General features: G+C 44.5%; 3 protein-coding genes across 8 annotated transcripts in view; all 3 read left to right on the top strand.

Annotated features, from left to right (window-relative positions):
* The first annotated feature begins 605 nt into the window (after positions 1-605).
* LOC106604209 (ATP synthase peripheral stalk subunit OSCP, mitochondrial) lies at positions 606-3,172 on the top strand. Of its 5 annotated transcripts, XM_082975023.1 has the most exons (5): positions 616-849; positions 1,542-1,669; positions 1,869-1,982; positions 2,222-2,308; positions 2,578-3,172. In XM_082975023.1, the coding sequence occupies exons 3-5, from the start codon at positions 1,932-1,934 to the stop codon at positions 2,677-2,679; spliced, it is 240 nt and encodes a 79-aa protein (XP_082831149.1). In that variant the 5' UTR covers positions 616-849; positions 1,542-1,669; positions 1,869-1,931; the 3' UTR covers positions 2,680-3,172. The 5 variants fall into 5 exon arrangements, 3 of the variants coding, with proteins under 3 accessions (XP_082831148.1, XP_014054127.3, XP_082831149.1); XR_014392275.1 differs by lacking the exon at positions 1,542-1,669 and having other exon boundaries at positions 606-731; positions 2,203-2,308; XM_082975022.1 differs by lacking the exon at positions 1,542-1,669 and having other exon boundaries at positions 606-731.
* Positions 3,173-5,399: 2,227 nt separating this feature from the next.
* On the top strand, positions 5,400-8,188 carry LOC106604212 (uncharacterized). The gene is made up of 2 exons (XM_045717874.2): positions 5,400-5,644; positions 6,053-8,188. Exon 2 carries the CDS (start codon positions 6,056-6,058, stop codon positions 6,722-6,724), a length of 669 nt encoding a protein of 222 aa, XP_045573830.2. The 5' UTR covers positions 5,400-5,644; positions 6,053-6,055; the 3' UTR covers positions 6,725-8,188.
* Positions 8,189-8,622: 434 nt separating this feature from the next.
* The window catches only part of LOC106604211 (histone-lysine N-methyltransferase, H3 lysine-36 specific-like), a 36,548-nt gene continuing 25,145 nt past the window's right edge, over positions 8,623-20,025 (top strand). Inside the window, exons 1-6 of one of the 2 annotated variants that reach the window (XM_014198656.3) lie at positions 8,623-8,755; positions 10,627-11,537; positions 11,939-12,080; positions 13,125-13,297; positions 13,568-15,605; positions 15,702-16,346. In XM_014198656.3, coding sequence (XP_014054131.2) covers positions 10,644-11,537; positions 11,939-12,080; positions 13,125-13,297; positions 13,568-15,605; positions 15,702-16,346 — 3,892 coding nt within the window. In that variant the 5' untranslated portion in view covers positions 8,623-8,755; positions 10,627-10,643. Of the gene's footprint in view, positions 8,756-9,358; positions 9,986-10,626; positions 11,538-11,938; positions 12,081-13,124; positions 13,298-13,567; positions 15,606-15,701; positions 16,347-20,025 lie in introns of those variants that run through there. The other variant, XM_014198655.3, reaches the window with a different exon arrangement.

The following is a 20,025-nucleotide window of genomic DNA, read 5'->3' as shown; positions in this document are numbered from 1 at the left end:
CACGCTCGGGAGCCATCCTGGTTCCAAAACAAATACAATCACTTTTCACCCGATTCAAATTTCTCACACCGGGGTACCCGAGTCAGATAAACGAAACCCCCCGGTCTTGCTGCGTTTACGTCATTGGCCGACGTACCTCACCCGTCCCCTTCATCTGGGCTTTGCTGCCACCGTGAGGTTGCGAATGGGAACTACCATGTGCTCTCGGTATCAAAATAATACATCTATCACAATAAAACCATGAATATTGTGGATAATAGTGTGATTTAAAAACAAATAATGTTTTACCTTTATTTAACTAGGCAAGTCAGTTAAGAACAAATTCTGCCTTGTTCAGGGCAGAACGACAGATTTTTACCTTGTCAGCTCAGGAATTTGATATTGCAACCTTTCGGTTACTGGCCCAACGCTCTAACCGCTAAACTGCCTGCCGCCCCGGAATAGATCTACTGCTATTTAAATGCATATGACTACTGTGCATGCAGGTTATCAAGCTGAAATAAATTGTATAATAAATAAATAATAATTCACAGTGAATAAATACAACGGACTGGCAGGATGCAAAAGCAACTATCCAGAATTTAAAGCGGCTCCCAATGTTTTAGACACACGCATGCGCATTGAGTTTCACCCTAGTCAGCAGTATGAGAAATGGTCCATGCAAGCCTGATTCCTTGAGACGTCCCAACTCTGAGGTTACTCCATTGAATTTGACATTTAAAATGGTTAAGGTAAGAATTGAGGTTAGGGTTAAGGTTAGGGAACTGTAGTAGGGGTTAAGGTTAAGGTTTCGGGTAGCGACGTACCCAGGAGAAAATGGCAGCACCATTGAGGCAAGGAGGACAGCAGGTAAGACGTTCAATATTTAACGTGTATTTTCTGTTGTAAAATAACATATAGTTAGCTGAACCTCTTCACCTAAACCCTAGCTACATCGTCACTTTGAAATCGGTGCAGTCATTCGTTTTGACAGACGTGTCTGATACTACATCAGGAACAAAACGAATTGAATGAATGATCAAGCTTGATACAATGTAACAACCAGTGTTAGGGAAGCTACTCTGAAAATGTACTTTACTAGGCTACCAATTACTCCAAACTGGAATAAGTTAAGTTACACTAAAGTTACCCATGAGATAAATATAGTTTACTACTATAAAGTTACTTTGAAAAAGTATTTCCCTACATCCAAACTACTTCGTGAAAAATGATATCTAAAATGTAATTGACTACAGATTGCAAGACTATTATCGCTCAAAAGTCGGATGTTAACAGAAAGTGTAATTCAGCCTATTAAACACAAAAAAGATGTTTCAAGTGAGAATTAGGAAGGTTTGACGCCGAAAACACCACTACATGGCAAAAAAAGTCATGAACTATTGAAAACAGTACCAATATTTGAATTTAGTTAAACTACCACCAAGCTACTGCAAAATGTAATGAAATTACTAGTTGAACTACATGTAGTTCACTACTCCCAACACCGGTAGCTACATTGAAACAAATATATAAACAATTTCAACGATTTTACTGAGTTGCAGTCAAGGACCTCAAGCTGTCTGGCAAATGCAGTATCAAACAGCACACCTTCACTGATGTCATTACCAAGACAGGGATGTCTCCCATCCTCATCACCTCATCAGTGTGTAGCCAGCACTATGTCAGACAGGTGAAAGAAACATAGTGTTACAAAAGTTGTGTGTAATAACAGTGTAATGTCTGATAGTTGTCTTGTTGTGTGTGTTGTTTATGTGACTGTGTCGTGGGCCCTGATGTAGCCCTGATGTAGCCCTGTCACTAAGGAGATAACAACTACATTTGTATTGAATTGAATTGAATAATTGTGTATCTTTATCTCCATTCCTCAGATGTTATGGCTTATAACGGCCGTCTGACCTCTGACCTTTGACGTCATCTCAGCCTTCAGCAATATGATGAGTGCCCACTGTGGAGAGGTCATCTGTACTGTCACCACCGCACAGGTAGGAACTGACACACACACACACACACACACACACACACACACACACACACACACACACACACACACACACTCCATCATTACACAGATTTAATCTGAACACAGATCAACCAACTCAAGATTTACATGAATCCACACTGAAATGTAATTTACATGTTTTATATTTACAGGGCTTGATCATTTGCAGATGAATGATTCGCATGTATTTGACATTTTGCTAGTCCTGTGTCTCTTTCCTAGCCTCTGGATGCTGCTAACCTCAAAGACCTGAGAGTTGCTCTGAATGGCTTCTTGGCCAAAGGAGAGACGCTCAAGCTGGAGACTAAGGTAGGAACTAGGAACTCCCAGAGGAGGCTACTGAATAGCTAATACTAAATATACATAACACCAAGCCACAGTGGATGAAAGAATAATGGAATCACTGTCCACCTACAGAATCTGAAACGTTGACATTTTAGGGGTTCCATTTCTTGTTACTCCAAACTAAAATCCTCACCATAAAGTCTGTGAAATATAGTGATTAATATAGTGATTATGAGCTGGTTTGTACATGCTGCTTCAAGTCTGAATGTCTTCTCTGTTCTCTCTCTACCCAGTCTGACCCCCTCCATCCTGGATGGAATGACAGTCAGCGTCAGGGACAAGCATGTGGACATTTTTACCAAGACAAAGATCCAGAAACGGACCAAGATCATTAGGGAGACCTAATAATTGGCATAGGCTGTGTCCCAAATGGCACCATACTCCCTACACTATGTAGCGCTATAAAGGGCTACGACACCAGGCTGAGGGAATAGGGTGCCATTTGGGGGTATTTCTTTTTGTTTTAAACGTTTTGCTTAATCAACTGGACCTAAGTCCTGTGAATGAATGAGTAGTGGAACAATAGTGGAACAATGTTACAGGGAAATGCCTATGTGTATTATTGCTTCCCAGCTTCAAGCTTAACAGTACAAAGTATTACAGTAAATGTAGTCTTTCTGTTGTCATGTTTGATTTGATATATTTGAATCCTCAATAGTCGACGCCGATGGTGACAGCCAGTCTTACTGGGGTCTGACACATAACGAAAAATACATTACAGACAAAAGACTTTACAATTTACATACATTTAAAACATTAACATATAGTGTATCTGTCAGTTCATACACACAACATGTAACTAATATTAAATATGATGTATTATTAAAACCACTGGATTTGTCCGTTTTTTGGAGTTTATTTGTAGCCAGAGCGAAGCTAGTTGATTTGTAGCTTCGTAAAGGGTGAGGCTAGTTGATGTGTAGCTTCGTAAAGGGTGAGGCTAGTTGATGTGTAGCTTCGTAAAGGTTGAGGCTAGTTGATTTGTAGCTTCGTAAAGGGTGAGGCTAGTTGATTTGTAGCTTCGTAAAGGGTGAGGCTAGTTGATGTGTAGCTTCGTAAAGGGTGAGGCTAGTTGATGTGTAGCTTTGTAAAGGGTGAGGCTAGTTGATTTGTAGCTTCGTAAAGGGTGAGGCTAGTTGATTTGTAGCTTCGTAAAGGGTGAGGCTAGTTGATTTGTAGCTTCGTAAAGGTTGAGGCTAGTTGATTTGTAGCTTCGTAAAGGGTGAGGCTAGTTGATGTGTAGCTTCGTAAAGGTTGAGGCTAGTTGATTTGTAGCTTCGTAAAGGGTGAGGCTAGTTGATGTGTAGCTTCGTAAAGGGTGAGGCTAGTTGATGTGTAGCTTCGTAAAGGGTGAGGCTAGTTGATTTGTAGCTTCGTAAAGGGTGAGGCTAGTTGATTTGTAGCTTCGTAAAGGTTGAGGCTAGTTGATGTGTAGCTTCGTAAAGGTTGAGGCTAGTTGATTTGTAGCTTCGTAAAGGGTGAGGCTAGTTGATGTGTAGCTTCGTAAAGGGTGAGGCTAGTTGATGTGTAGCTTCGTAAAGGGTGAGGCTAGTTGATTTGTAGCTTCGTAAAGGGTGAGGCTAGTTGATTTGTAGCTTCGTAAAGGTTGAGGCTAGTTGATTTGTAGCTTCGTAAAGGGTGAGGCTAGTTGATGTGTAGCTTCGTAAAGGGTGAGGCTAGTTGATGTGTAGCTTCGTAAAGGGTGAGGCTAGTTGATTTGTAGCTTCGTAAAGGTTGAGGCTAGTTGATGTGTAGCTTCGTAAAGGGTGAGGCTAGTTGATTTGTAGCTTCGTAAAGGGTGAGGCTAGTTGATTTGTAGCTTCGTAAAGGGTGAGGCTAGTTGATTTGTAGCTTCGTAAAGGGTGAAGCTAGATGATTTGTAGCTTCGTAAAGGGTGAGGCTAGTTGATGTGTAGCTTCGTAAAGGGTGAGGCTAGTTGATTTGTAGCTTCGTAAAGGTTGAGGCTAGTTGATGTGTAGCTTCGTAAAGGGTGAGGCTAGTTGATTTGTAGCTTCGTAAAGGGTGAGGCTAGTTGATGTGTAGCTTCGTAAAGGGTGAGGCTAGTTGATTTGTAGCTTCGTAAAGGTTGAGGCTAGTTGATGTGTAGCTTCGTAAAGGGTGAGGCTAGTTGATGTGTAGCTTCGTAAAGGGTGAGGCTAGTTGATGTGTAGCTTCGTAAAGGGTGAGGCTAGTTGATTTGTAGCTTCGTAAAGGGTGAGGCTAGTTGATTTGTAGCTTCGTAAAGGGTGAGGCTAGTTGATGTGTAGCTTCGTAAAGGGTGAGGCTAGTTGATGTGTAGCTTCGTAAAGGGTGAGGCTAGTTGATTTGCGGATGCAGTCAAAGAAATGTGTGTAGAAAATATTGCACAAAAATATTTGTTTACAGTTTCAGAGGCAAACTACTGTTTGACAATCAGACAGTGAAGAACTAGCGATGTGACTGAAATGTGAATATGTATGAAACTGTACAGAAAAACTGATGTGAGTTCTGTAAATTAGATTGCTTTCCCACTAACGTCAGGTCAAATGTAGTTATATTACACGGTTTAGTAGATCAAGCAAGTTTCTAATCCTGTACTTAATGTTTGTCATTGTTATACTACCACCTACTGAAAGTACAGTATTAATAAACCTCTGTTTATAAAGGTTCCCACTAGTTACCACAGCCGCAAAGTCAAAATTACCTATATCATAAAATGTTATGAAAACACAAATGAGCTTTTTGGTCTTAATATAAGGTTGCGGTTAGGCATAATGTTAGCAGTGTGGTTAATGTTAGGTTTAATGTTAAGGTTTAAAATCACATTTTAAGAAGATACTTTGTAGAAATAGGCGGGGTTTATGACTGGCTGTCGCTAGTGACGACCGTTTCTAAAACTGTTAACTCATTTCCTGGACACAATGTCCACGATTTCAGAACAAAGGTTACAAACAAAATACATAATATCCTATATTCTTGATCGAAATATGGCTGGATTACATGCCATATTTTTATTATAGTAAATGGCTTTATAGGGCTGCTATGTTTCCTTAAAGTCTGGCGCGCCTGCGCTTTGAGCCCCTCCTATTTTCTAAAAGGAAAAAAAAACGAGGAAAATGGCTGCCTTTCTCATTTAAACCTCTGTCCTAGAAGAATAAATAAATATCAAATACCCGGCGCATAATGTCATCCAGGATCAAGTTAATATCCATGGAATATAAGGCGTAGAATACATGCGTTTTTATGATGTTATGGCGGTCAAGAATGGAAAATCTGTTTCATATTTAACCCTTTGCATTCTATGATCCGCCTACAAATGAGGTTTGTGTTTTCTTAATGTTCTCAAAATGTACTTGCAAATGCAGCAGTTTTCTTAGTGGTATTTCGTTGTAGTAGCGCCCATTGCCCCATTTATACAGCTGTTGTATTGTTGGGTTGTAAACGCATAATAGCGAGACACTACGTTGCGTATTGTATTAGCACCGCCGATATGGTTTTGCAACAATAGCCTGTTTTAATTAATCATGTTGGACAAGATGTTTGGACATAGAATAGATAGTTTATAACATATTCATTACATAGTGATGTGCATCACCAACTTAGGTTCTTAGTGTGTGTGTGTGTGTGTGTGTGTGTGTGTGTGTGTTTATGTGCATGCTCGTAAGTCTGTGTCACACATACCAATTCAATGACTAAACCTGTTTCCCTTTTATTTATATCCCTCAACAGAAAATGATGCACCAAGTCACTAGCAGCAGCAATGACTATTGCATGAGTGGCCTTGCAGAGGAATGTCAACACCCAACCAGCCACTTTGACTTATGTAGCTCGCAATCCAACAAATTCTACCCTTCGCCCCCACCCCCTGCTCTACAGCTGCCCCACCCAAACCTGCACAAGCCCATGCCCTGTCAAATGCAACCAGAGACCCAGAATGAGTTTCACCCTCAGGCAGTGAGGATCCGAGGGTCCTGTGAGGCCCTAACTGGGACAGAGAGCTCCAAGAAAAAGAAAGGAGGCGTCGTCAAGTCCGGCCGTAGAGGGAGACCCTCGGGGACCACTAAGTCAGCCGGTTACCGGACAAGCACCGGACGTCCGTTGGGGACCACGAAAGCTGCGGGGTTCAAGACCAGTCCCGGCAGGCCCTTGGGTACGACCAAAGCGGCGGGCTACAAGGTTAGCCCTGGCAGGCCTCCTGGTAGCATCAAGACTCTGGCTCGGCTCAAGAAACTGGAGTACGGGAGCTGTGATGGTACCAAGAAACTAGGCTTCAGTAACTGCGTCGGCGGAGCCAAGAAACTGGACTATGCCAGCTTCGAAGTGGCACCTTTCCCTTACACCCTGATGCAGAAACGAGGCTTGCGTGAGCCTACTGGCAAAGTGGAGGAAACTAACAAGTAGTTCTTCCTGCGTCTCGTATCTATTGCCTGGAAATCATATTTGAGTGCTTGTCCTAAAGGGTGTTGATGACCAGCAGGGACTCATGTAGCCAAAATATGGGTTGACTTTTGGATATGTCTGGCACTGGTTACTAACGGATGGCTCCTCCTCTCTTCAATGTACTCTGCTGATATCGTCACCATTTACTCTGTCCCTATCCAAAGACTGAAATCGCTCTCTTTTTTTCAATAAGTTTGTTATCTTATTTTACAGAAATTGCATGATAAGGCATATAATAAATACAATCAATATACTTTAGCTAAACAGGAATGAGAGAAATAGCCTACTATTCGTCATTATCTGGTCAAATGATCGCTGTCTGGAGAAGGGTTGATGTTTTGTTTAAATGTTTAAATATTTGACTTTCATTCATCTGTTTATTTCATGCTCTGATATAATGTGCTTTTATCATTAGTAGTTTGCTTGTCCTCCTGATGTTTTCCACATTGAAAATGCATCTGAGTAGAAAACAACACAAAACACACTAGCAAAACATGAATCTTAGTAGGAAACAACACAAAACACACTAGCAAAACATGAATCTTAGTAGGAAACAACACAAAACACACTAGCAAAACATGAATCTTAGTAGGAAACAACACAAAACACACTAGCAAAACATGAATCTTAGTAGGAAACAACACAAAACACACTAGCAAAACATGAATCTTAGTAGGAAACAACACAAAACACACTAGCAAAACATTAATCTTAAGCTTCTCCCAGAGTTCATGTGGCAGTGTTTGTGTCTTTTTGTGTTGTATGGTATGACATATTTTTTATTTGTATTTATACATAGCATATTTATACACAGGATTTCATGCAATATAACATTGTTACGACACGTTTTTTGAAATTTTGCTTGAACTTTTGGGCCTCCCGGGTGGCGCAGCGGTCTAAGGCACTCCATCGCAGTGCTAGATACGTCACTTCAGACCTGAGTTCGATTCCACGCTGTATCATAACCGGCCGTGATCGGGAGTCCCATAGGGCGGTGCACAATTGGCCCAGCGTCGTCCAGGTTAGGGGAGGTTTTGGCCAGGGTAGGCCGTCATTGTAAATAAGAATTTGTTCTTAACGGACTTGCCTAGTTAAATAAAGGTTACAAAAAATTAAAAATAAACTGACACGAACACAGTGCATCTGAAAACCTCTCATAATGCTTATTTGACGACAAAGGAATTGTTATTTCTAACCTTTTGTGAATATGAATGGTTTTGTCTTCTCAATGTACTGTATTATCCTTTATTCTTTGTTCTCACAAGTTAACTATCAATCGATAAAAGCAAACCCAGAATGGTGTTGACTAGGAACGATCCTTTTTAACCAACGGAGAAAATGCTATGTGGTGGAGTATGTGTAACGATAAGATAGTTTTCTGTATGTATGACCAAAAATTAAAGTGAAATGGCCATTCCAAAATGATATTGTCTTGACTGTCACTGATATTTTAATAGTGTAGTGTATAAACAACAGTATAGATCATTTCCATTTGTAAAGTACAGATAAAAATCTATATGTTATCATATCATGGGGTCCAGGTCCCCCTATGAGCCAGTGGACCCCACCTTTATAAAACACTGATTGCATGTCCAACCACTCTAAAATACATATAAGGAATACTGTTTTAATATTGATATTCGCATCCTATAATAATTTTTATAAGAAGATTTACTTACATAAACCTGGGTATTGTGTCTTACATAGGCCTAGAATTACATATGGCCTGTGTTGTGAATCTCATAGAACTGCGAAACCAATATTGAATGAGAGAAAAAAAGAACAACACATTTAAATATAATTTCAACATTAAAACAATGGGCCACTTCGAGAAAAAAAAAAAAATTCTAAACACATGTTCTTCTTTTTGTCTGGGCCTCTGACATTGTAAGTGCATTCTCTTCGCCCTACGTTCTCAGTGACGGCCTCATAAGGTTACAAATCTACAGATTGGTCATCAATGAAGAGCAGCAGAGGCAAATATCCTATCAGGTAATATGATTCAGTAAAATTGGCTATAAAATAATGTCTGTAGCCTATTTGACAACTGTCATTTCGATGTAGCAGTGATGGGCATTGTGCGAAGCTAGTTTATTACAGTAGCAGTAGGACACGACTGCAAGTATGTCGAGCCTTTTGTGTGGCCACTTTGCAAGGCGTATTCTTCTCTTTATAGGCTGCTGTCATTGTTATTTTTAATGCGAACGTAATTGCAGGATACGTGGAAAAAAACGGATAGGCATTCAGCCGAATTAACAATATTATATTACATTGCACCTCATTGACATGGTGTCCAGGGGTCCGATTTTAGTTAGGGCTTTGCCCCCTCCATTGACATGTGTATTGCTGCCGACATGGCCTATTTTATCTGCTGTCAGGCAATATGGCGCATAGTCTATTTTAAAACTTTGACTAGGCCGCATCCGCTTGCGCTGTTTTCCCGTCGACCACTTTCGAACTATTGATCCGTATTCGTTGTGGTCACAGATTTGTCTCTCTCTCTCTCCAACCTCTCTCTGCTATCCAAAATGGAGGAAACAAGTTACGCCTTTGTTGGGATAAGGAAACCAATGGCGCAATGGTTTATCAGTTTGACATACCTTCCACTCACATAACCCCATAATAAATAGTATTTATCTAGCCAAGGGTTTCGTGTATGTTGACTAAAAGCCATGAGGGGATATAGTAGCATGTGGATGTGTGAGTGTGAGTGTGACTAGACCAGTGTGCTGACTGAGGATGATAGGTTGAGAGTGCCCGGGCCCGATGTGCTGTGATCCGCGGCTCCGCAGACAGGGGGGTTGGGTGGCTGTGCGGATTGGTTGTTCAGCTCTGCTCGCCAACACAGCCAGTCCGTCTAGCAGGGCTCTTTTAACATAACTAGAGGGGCATTTCGACAGCCCGCAAAACAACCATGTAGTAAAAATGATATTGTAATTGCCAGGGACTAAGGTGGTGAACGCTACACTGACTTTTGATGCACTAAAATGGAAGGTTTAATTTTTTTGGGGTCTATTGGTGACTGTTTTGGAAAGGCCGCCGCTGGTGAGATAGGACAGGAGGTGAAGGAGAGAGAATGAGAGCTGTTGGTCTTTCTTGGCCTAGTGCTGCTGCTACTGCTGGGATTGTGCAGATCCGCTTTCACAAATCGAAAAAAACACACGCTTCATGCCCCAATCTGAAAGACCCGCAGTTGGTTTTATTGTGACCGACCTCCAAATGGTAAGATTATTGCGTTTTTTAATACAGACGATGTTTTTAAACGTTTTGAACCGTCCTTTTGTGAGTTAGAATGGATGCTTCCTATGTCGGTTTATAGGCTCTGTGTAGGCTACTTGTGTGAGCCATTCTGTATGATGGCTTTGACTGTATTGACTCCCCTACAGACAGTCAGGCTGGCAGCGCGATCAATGTGGCACAGATCTATCATTTCAGTATTTGCGATCGTTCTATTTTGATATAAAAAAACAGAACGAGTAGATATGATTTTATTGTGAACGGGGCAGAGCACACCGGTCGCTCGCTGGGTTTTCCTGATCTTTTTGTCTTCTCTGCTGCCACTACGGACGGCCTTCAGAGGGGAAGCCATGCAAATGTCGTGTTATTACGTGTAGGCTATGCGGTAGTCTTTCTTTATGTTATTGTCGCGTGGAATGTGAGTTGTTATTTACACACAGACAGTATGGTTTATATACATTCTTGTGTTTTTAAACAATTGTTTTGTAACATTGTAGCTATTTCAAACAGTGCATGAGTCTGAACCATATGAATTGACCACACTGTAGCTGGATAGGAAAAACCTGGTTGTTTGCTAGAAGGTTTACCTCAACCACCCTAACCTGCATGTTCTTTTACAATGACAGGAAGGAGCCATGACAACATGAATTCTTCATACAGACGGGCTGTTCGGGGTGGCTCAGCTTCAGCCACATCTTACAGCTCAGGCCAGCCAGAGCTGAGGCCCCCCAATCGCCTCTCAGTTTCCACCACTTCGTATAGAAACCAGTGCAACAGCAGCGCCAAGCGTGGCTCAACAGACCAACCTTCGACTGCCATGCAACTGTCAACCTCTGCTCTCAAACAGGCACCTAGCTACGGATATAACCAGGCAGAGAGGGAGAGGCCCCACTGCTACAGTCCTCTGCTGAGGCTCCAGGACCTCTCCACTATGGTACACAGACCTGGGTCTGATCTGGGACCCGGGCCCCAGCCCAAGGACCTCCATGCCAGGAACCATTTGCACTCTCACAGCCCAGTGGGAGGCTCTAGTTTTGGGGCTCCCCTGGTCCGACTGCCCCCCTCTACTGGTAACGAGGAGACAGAACCCTACGAGGATTCCATCCAGGATCAGAACGGTTTCTCTCCAGTTAGTTCTGATAGTTTGGAGCGCTGCTCTCCCATCCCCAACGGATACCTGCATTTCGAGTCCACCTTGTTTGACAGTGGGGACAGGGAGGACGAGGACGAGGAGGAAGAGTTGGTACCTTTTCAACAACACTCTTCTAAGTCCGCCAGAGACAGAACAGTCACAGACTCTAACACCACTTCTGGTTCAGGGGTAGACCATAACAGCACATACAAACCCTCTGTTCTCAACCTGATGTCTAAGAGTCTATCTGAACTGGACCCTACTCTGAGCCCCAGTGCCCTGCCTGACATGTCCATGGGGGATGGCTGGAGTATGGACCAGGACTCTGACAGTGACAGTGACAGTGAGATGACAGGAGACACACATGACAATGGTCTCATCTCACCTGTTGGAACCAACTCTAATGTGAGTTCTGTCTCTTACTGATGATGATGATGATGGTAATAATAATAACCCCCAGGGAAGATGCATCCTGGGTAGCTCTAAAAGATATCTTATCTGACATTATCTTCAGTTCTGTAAATACTGTGTAGTCTCCTGGAACAGTATTTGTCAAGAAGATATTTTTATTGTTTTGATTTGGCGTACACTATATGCTGATCAACCATATAGGCTAGTTTTATATTAAGCAAAATAATATTGATTTGATAAGAGTATTTGTTTCACATTTGAATTTGAGATGCTAAAATTAAATGTTGAACAACATATAATAAGATACAAGAAATCCCTTTTACCCTCAGAGTTTTGAACTGTCAAAGGGATGATCCTATATGTGTAATAAGTCCTTTGTTTATTTTTTTGTTCAGCCCAACAGCCCAAAGAAGAAGCCCCTCCCAGCAGTGCAGTACTTGGAAGGAGATCTGGTCTGGGCCAAGTTCAACCGCCGCCCCTGGTGGCCCTGTAGAGTTGCCATAGATCCTCTGGAGGGGATACACACACGCATGAAAGGTGGGAAGATGTATTATTGGTGTTGGATCTAAACGTATCACAGGATGGGTGTATTATTAAGTTAGGGCATGAAGCATTGATTAAAAGTGGGAAGGAAGTGAAGCTCTCCTCTGGGTTCCTTGAGGGAAGGAAGGGAAGCTCACCTCTGGGTTCTATACGGGAAGGAAGGGAAGCTCTCCTCTGGGTTCTATACTGGAAGGAAGGGAAGCTCTCCTCTGGGTTCTATACGGGAAGGAAGGGAAGCTCTCCTCTGGGTTCTATGGGGGAAGGAAGGGAAGCTCTCCTCTGGGTTCTATGGGGGAAGGAAGGGAAGCTCACCTCTGGGTTCTATACTGGAAGGAAGGGAAGCTCTCCTCTGGGTTCTATGGGGGAAGGAAGGGAAGCTCTCCTCTGGGTTCTATGGGGGAAGGAAGGGAAGCTCACCTCTGGGTTCTATACTGGAAGGAAGGGAAGCTCTCCTCTGGGTTCTATGGGGGAAGGAAGGGAAGCTGTCCTATGGGTTCTATGGGGGAAGGAAGTTAAGCTCTCCTCTGTTCTGTGGGGGAAGGAAGGGAAGCTCTCCTCTGTGTTCTGTGGGGGAAGGAAGGGAAGCTCTCCTCTGGGTTCTGTGGGGGAAGGAAGTTAAGTTCTCCTCTGGGTTCTGTGGGGGAAGGAAGTTAAGTTCTCCTCTGGGTTCTGTGGGGGAAGGAAGTGAAGCTCTCCTCTGGGTTCTGTGGGGGAAGGAAGTTAAGTTCTCCTCTGGGTTCTGTGGGGGAAGGAAGTGAAGCTCTCCTCTGGGTTCTGTGGGGGATATAACAGCTAGAGAAGAAATAACCACCTGGATCTAAAATGTGTTGTCCACAATCACTCCAAAGTGGACATAGTTTGTGGTATATAAGGGCATATGGGGGCATCCTCCGACAGTTATCTACAAACTACTTCAAGTCAATGTATCAGCTCAGTTTGTCTTTGTGTAATTCAAGCATTTAAAAGCTTTTGAGTTTCTCCTATAACATTTTGTATCAATGTTAAAACAAGTTGTCTTTGTGTTTTCTGTTGTTCCAGTCCCCAGTCGTCGTCCTTGTCGTATGTATTACGTGGAGACTGTGGCAGAGATGGCAGACCATGCCTGGGTACCTGGGAAAGTTACCTACCCCTTCACAGGAGGAGAGCAGTTCACAGACCTGCCTGTGCTGAGACGGAGAGGGAAACAGAGGGAAAAGGACTACAAATACACAGTAACTGACCACAGACTGTCATCTCCTGTTGCTTTTAATTTAGCTCACATTGTGTGGTGCTGTTAGTAGAGATATGTTTAAAGTCCCAAATCGCTTTTTGTCGTTGTAAAGGTGCAGAATAGTTTCATTGCGTGTCTCACAAAACATATCTGGAAGATTATACTCACACTATCTATTCCACAAAGACAACAACTCCATATAGTTTAGAAACAAGGACATCTTTGAGAGTTGGCCGCTTTTGTCCTGATGTTTGTCTTCTCTCCGCTGTAGATACCCAAGCGCCTGTTGGAGTCGTGGAAAGTCAGCGTGCTGGAAGCTGAGTTTCTCCTACCTGACCTGCTGAAGAATACTGCTGTCTCTTCTTCCATGGCCTTTAACTGTGGAGAGCGGGTGTCCTCCCCACTGCCTGATGAAAAAACATCCGAGGCCCCCTCTTGTTCCTCCTTTAACCTCACTGCACCCCCCTCCCTCAGCCCTCACCCCAACAGAAACAAACATCCCCCTGCTGCCAACCTGATCGTAGCGAACGACAGTAGCAGCAAAAAGAAACCCTGCCAGAAGAAGAAGAAGAAGAGGAAGGGTTTGGCGGAGATCTTTGGTCATATAGCTGGAAGTCCCACAGAGTCATTAAGCATCCTAGACCTGGCCAACCAAATGCCTGCTGCCTCAGCTGATCCACTGAAAGAAGAAGATCCCAAGGACTCTCCGTACGCAGACCTGGATTCTGTACCAACCATTGTGCGTCCCAAACGGTCTGAGAAACCTGCTATAGAAGACACAGAGAAACCGTCTGAACCCTCAAAAGAGGAGGCAGAGAAAGGGGGTAAGAAGGAGCGGGCTACTCCTCCTGAAAAGGCCAAAGACAAGCGTGTGGTCATGGTGGTTCCTAGACATGTAGTTCCTATATCCTCATCCCCAAGCATTTTAGCAAACAAATCTCTTTTAAATTACAGAACTACAAAAAACACAAATGTTTTACAGTCAAAACAGAAGTTGGGCAGCTCTTCTGAACGGAAGAATAAAAAGGATCATGATACGCACTCTCTGCATCTCCCTGCCAGCAGACGTCTGATGACCAGGGCCCTGAAAGCAGAGAAGGAGACAGAACTCAAAGAGGCTCTGCTGGCCTCAAGCCAAAACTTGAGAGACGATCGGCTTAATGTGCATTCTTCTGATGATGATGATGATGATGTGAGCGATAACGTTCAGATCAGAACAGAGTTGTCTACTAGCAGGGATTCTTCACCAGACAAAGCCAGATCCTCTGCTAGTCACAGCTCTCCTAAAAAACAGGCCGAGTCTGATTGGAAGCACCTCCACAACGGCTCGTGGAAAAACTCTGAAGATGTGACTCCAGGGTCCAGTAAGCCTGTCATAACCCCTATTAAGGTCAAGGAAGAGAACATTGTCTCAGACATATCCTCCTGTTCTTCCCCCACCTCCTCTCTGTCTCCCATGGACGCTTTCCAAGATATCAAGGAGCTGTCATTCAAATCCTTAGTGAAGGAAGAGAGCGACTCTGGGGACTCTAACACTAACTTTAAACCTGAGCCTAATTACAAGTTCAGTACTTTCCTGATGCTCCTGAAGGACATGCATGATAGCAGGGAGAAAGAGGGCAAGCCTCTGACCATGCCTCCCTCGCCAGACCTCATCAAGGAAGAACCCATGGTCATACCCACCGCCCAACCACCAGACGACCCCCTTAACGCTGCTGCTGGCGGGGACTGGATGCCAGCGGGGACCAAAATCCAAAACGGCCAGCATGCGAGCACGCCAACAACCAAGAGAACACCGGCCAAACCCAAGTCTAAAAATAAACCCATCGTGAAAAACGAAACGTACAAAGTTGAAGGGAAAACAGTGCTGGCTCAGATGGTGGCGAACGCGGTGGAGAAGCAGCAGCGGAGGAAGCCGAAGCCTCCAGCCAAGCTCCGGGCCACCATCGCCGGTCTCTCTCCCGAGATGGCTGACCTAGCCTGGGGGAGGGAGTTTGTCTCTGGGCACGCTGACCTGGCTGAGCCTGGCCTCGGCCCTCCTCTTCCTCCTGTCCCCTCCGCTGTTGACTCCTCATCCTACCTCGACAAGAGCCCGGGTACCAAAGTGGCCCCTAAGAAGCGCTGGCAGACGTTTGCACAGCAGGGGCCAGTGAAGCCAGGGAAGGATGCAGGTGCTCTGGGTGGGGTGGCCTCACCGCAGGGGCCTGTGGAGGTGAATGGGATCTACAGAGACGGTCAGGGAGGGACACCAGACTGCATCAGGTCCCATGAGCTGAACCTGGGGATGGAGAAGCAAGATGACACATCAGGTAAGACATGGCTTTCAGAACCAGCAGTGTTTTATTCAACAGTTTGCTTTTTATTTTTGGAGATTGATTTGATTGATTGATTATTTGTTCCCACAGCACATTCTGAAAACAAACGGCTGAGGAAACCCAGCAAAAGACTGCTGGAATCCACAGAGGAGGAACAATTCTTCTCCCCGAAGAAAAAACTAAAGAAACCTCTGGAATCTTCCAAAACTCCTCTGAGCCCTTCCACAGTTCCAGGCCCCGCCCTGCTAACATCCATCTCTATCCCCAGCCCCATCCCCACCCCTGGCCCTACCTCTGGGGAGCCAGCCAGCCCCACCCCTGGCCCTACCTCTGGGGAGCCAGCCAGCCCCACCCCTGGCCCTACCTCTGGGGAGCCAGCCAGCCCCACCCCTGGCCCTACCTCTGCGGAGCCAGCCAGCCCCACCCCTGGCCCTACCTCTGGGGAGCCAGCCAGCCCCACCTTTGGCCCTACCTCTGGGGAGCCAGCTATCACCACCCATGGCCCTAACTCTGGGAAGCCAGCCATCACCACCCTTGCCCCTACCTCTGGAGAGCCAACCATCACCACCCCTGACCCTAACTCTGGAGAGCCAGCCAGCACCAAGGCCCTAGCAGGGCTGAAACAGAGTCTGTCTGTCTGTGTTATAAAATCATTATCCAAACAACCCTCAGCAGTGACCTCTTTCTCTACTGAATCATCATCATCAGATGGGACAAACCCTCCTCTGCCCTCTGGTAAGCAACATCTCCAAAAACTTCTCTCAATAGGCAATGCTGTCTTATTTAATACAAGAGGCAGGTATATTCTATTGGGAAAGTAGTTCCATTGGGAGAGTAGTTCTATTGGGAGAGTAGTTCCATTGGGAGAGTAGTTCCATTGGGAGAGTAGTTCCATTGGGAGAGTAGTTCTATTGGGAGAGTAGTTCCATTGGGAGAGTAGTTCCATTGGTGAGAGTAGTTCCATTGGGAGAGTAGTTCCATTGGGAGAGTAGTTCCATTGGGAGAGTAGTTCCATTGGTGAGAGTAGTTCCATTGGGAGAGTAGTTCCATTGGGAGAGTAGTTCTATTGGGAGAGTAGTTCCATAGGGAGAGTAGTTCCATTGGGAGAGTAGTTCCATTGGGAGAGTAGTTCCATTGGGAGAGTAGTTCCATAGGGAGAGTAGTTCTATTGGGAGAGTAGTTCCATTGGGAGAGTAGTTCCATTGGGAGAGTAGTTCCATTGGGAGAGTAGTTCCATAGGGAGAGTGGTTCTATTGGGAGAGTAGTTCCATAGGGAGAGTAGTTCCATTGGGAGAGTAGTTCCATTGGGAGAGTAGTTCCATTGGTGAGAGTAGTTCCATTGGGAGAGTAGTTCCATTGGGAGAGTAGTTCCATAGGGAGAGTAGTTCCATTGGGAGAGTAGTTCCATTGGGAGAGTAGTTCCATTGGGAGAGTAGTTCCATTGGGAGAGTAGTTCCATTGGGAGAGTAGTTCCATAGGGAGAGTAGTTCTATTGGGAGAGTAGTTCCATTGGGAGAGTAGTTCTATTGGGAGAGTAGTTCCATTGGGAGAGTAGTTCCATAGGGAGAGTAGTTCCATAGGGAGAGTAGTTCCATTGGAGAGTAGTTCCATTGGGAGAGTAGTTCCATTGGGAGAGTAGTTCCATAGGGAGAGTAGTTCCATAGGGAGAGTGGTTCCATTGGAGAGTAGTTCCATTGGGAGAGTAGTTCCATTGGGAGAGTAGTTCCATAGGGAGAGTAGTTCTATTGGGAGAGTAGTTCCATTGGGAGAGTAGTTCCATTGGGAGAGTAGTTCCATTGGGAGAGTAGTTCCATAGGGAGAGTGGTTCTATTGGGAGAGTAGTTCCATAGGGAGAGTAGTTCCATTGGGAGAGTAGTTCCATTGGGAGAGTAGTTCCATTGGTGAGAGTAGTTCCATTGGGAAAGTAGTTCCATTGGGAGAGTAGTTCTATTGAGAGAGTAGTTCCATTGGGAGAGTAGTTCCATAGGGAGAGTAGTTCCATAGGGAGAGTAGTTCCATTGGAGAGTAGTTCCATAGGGAGAGTAGTTCCATAGGGAGAGTAGTTCCATTGGAGAGTAGTTCCATTGGGAGAGTAGTTCTATTGGGAAAGTAGTTCCATAGGGAGAGTAGTTCCATTGGGAGAGTAGTTCCATTGGGAGAGTAGTTCCATAGGGAGAGTAGTTCTATTGGGAGAGTAGTTCCATTGGGAGAGTAGTTCCATTGGGAGAGTAGTTCCATTGGGAGAGTAGTTCCATAGGGAGAGTAGTTCTATTGGGAGAGTAGTTCCATTGGGAGAGTAGTTCTATTGGGAGAGTAGTTCCATTGGGAGAGTAGTTCCATAGGGAGAGTAGTTCCATTGGGAGAGTAGTTCCATTGGGAGAGTAGTTCCATTGGAGAGTAGTTCCATTGGTGAGAGTAGTTCCATAGGGAGAGTAGTTCTATTGGGAGAGTAGTTCCATAGGGAGAGTAGTTCTATTGGGAGAGTAGTTCCATTGGGAGAGTAGTTCTATTGGGAGAGTAGTTCCATTGGGAGAGTAGTTCCATTGGTGAGAGTAGTTCCATTGGGAGAGTAGTTCCATAGGGAGAGTAGTTCCATTGGGAGAGTAGTTCTATTGGGAGAGTAGTTCCATTGGGAGAGTAGTTCCATTGAGAGAGTAGTTCCATAGGGAGAGTAGTTCCATTGGGAGAGTAGTTCCATTGGGAGAGTAGTTCCATTGGGAGAGTAGTTCCATTGGGAGAGTAGTTCCATTGGGAGAGTAGTTCCATTGGTGAGAGTAGTTTCATTGGGAAAGTAGTTCCATTGGGAGAGTAGTTCTATTGGGAGAGTAGTTCCATTGGGAGAGTAGTTCCATTGGGAAAGTAGTTCCATTGGGAGAGTAGTTCTATTGGGAGAGTAGTTCCATTGGGAGAGTAGTTCCATTGGGAGAGTAGTTCCATAGGGAGAGTAGTTCTATTGGGAGAGTAGTTCCATTGGGAGAGTAGTTCCATTGGGAGAGTAGTTCCATTGGGAGAGTAGTTCTATTGGGAGAGTAGTTCCATTGGGAGAGTAGTTCCATTGGGAGAGTAGTTCCATAGGGAGAGTAGTTCCATTGGGAGAGTAGTTCCATTGGGAGAGTAGTTCCATTGGGAGAGTAGTTCCATAGGGAGAGTAGTTCTATTGGGAGAGTAGTTCCATAGGGAGAGTAGTTCCATTGGGAGAGTAGTTCTATTGGGAGAGTAGTTCCATAGGCAGAGTAGTTCCATTGGGAGAGTAGTTCTATTGGGAGAGTAGTTCCATAGGGAGAGTAGTTCTATTGGGAGAGTAGTTCCATTGGGAGAGTAGTTCTATTGGTGAGAGTAGTTCTATTGGGAGAGTAGTTCCATAGGGAGAGTAGTTCTATTGGGAGAGTAGTTCCATTGGGAGAGTAGTTCTATTGGTGAGAGTAGTTCTATTGGGAGAGTAGTTCCATAGGGAGAGTAGTTCCATAGGGAGAGTAGTTCCATAGGGAGAGTAGTTCCATTGGGAGAGTAGTTCCATAGGGAGAGTAGTTCCATTGGGAGAGTAGTTCCATTGGGAGAGTAGTTCCATTGGGAGAGTAGTTCTATTGGGAGAGTAGTTCTATTGGGAGAGTAGTTCTATTGGGAGAGTAGTTCCATTGGGAGAGTAGTTCTATTGGGAGAGTAGTTCTATTGGGAGAGTAGTTCCATTGGGAGAGTAGTTCCATTGGGAGAGTAGTTCTATAGGGAGAGTAGTTCCATTGGGAGAGTAGTTCCATTGGGAGAGTAGTTCCATTGGGAGAGTAGTTCCATTGGGAGAGTAGTTCCATTGGGAGAGTAGTTCCATTGGGAGAGTAGTTCCATTGGGAGAGTAGTTCCATTGGGAGAGTAGTTCCATTGGGAGAGTAGTTCTATTGGGAGAGTAGTTCCATTGGGAGAGTAGTTCTATTGGGAGAGTAGTTCCATTGGGAGAGTAGTTCCATTGGGAGAGTAGTTCTATTGGGAGAGTAGTTCCATTGGGAGAGTAGTTCTATTGGGAGAGTAGTTCCATTGGAGAGTAGTTCCATTGGGAGAGTAGTTCCATTGGGAGAGTAGTTCCATAGGGAGAGTAGTTCCATTGGTGAGAGTAGTTCCATTGGGAGAGTAGTTCTATTGGGAGAGTAGTTCCATTGGGAGAGTAGTTCCATTGGAGAGTAGTTCTATTGGGAGAGTAGTTCTATTGGGAGAGTAGTTCTATTGGGAGAGTAGTTCATTGGGAGAGTAGTTCCATTGGGAGAGTAGTTCCATTGGGAGAGTAGTTCCATAGGGAGAGTAGTTCCATTGGGAGAGTAGTTCCATTGGGAGAGTAGTTCCATTGGGAGAGTAGTTCTATTGGGAGAGTAGTTCTATTGGGAAAGTACTGTAGTTCTGTAGTGAAAGTAGATATTTTGGTAAAGTA

The sequence above is a fragment of the Salmo salar genome, chromosome 05, assembly GCF_965601325.2.
Source record: "Salmo salar chromosome 05, fSalSal1, whole genome shotgun sequence".
Lineage (NCBI taxonomy): Eukaryota > Metazoa > Chordata > Actinopteri > Salmoniformes > Salmonidae > Salmo > Salmo salar.
Note: the sequence above shows the minus strand (reverse complement) of the source record. Positions and strands in the feature narration are given on the sequence as shown.

Bases quoted from the DNA above. Each gene is read 5' to 3' on its own strand.
- LOC106604209 (XM_082975022.1), top strand. From the start codon at position 1,932: ATGATGAGTGCCCACTGTGGAGAGGTCATCTGTACTGTCACCACCGCA. The intron at 1,983-2,221 runs GTAGGAACTGAC...TCTCTTTCCTAG, and splicing joins GTACTGTCACCACCGCACAG to CCTCTGGATGCTGCTAACCT. The intron at 2,309-2,577 runs GTAGGAACTAGG...CTCTCTACCCAG, and splicing joins CGCTCAAGCTGGAGACTAAG to TCTGACCCCCTCCATCCTGG.
- LOC106604212 (XM_045717874.2), top strand. From the start codon at position 6,056: ATGATGCACCAAGTCACTAGCAGCAGCAATGACTATTGCATGAGTGGC.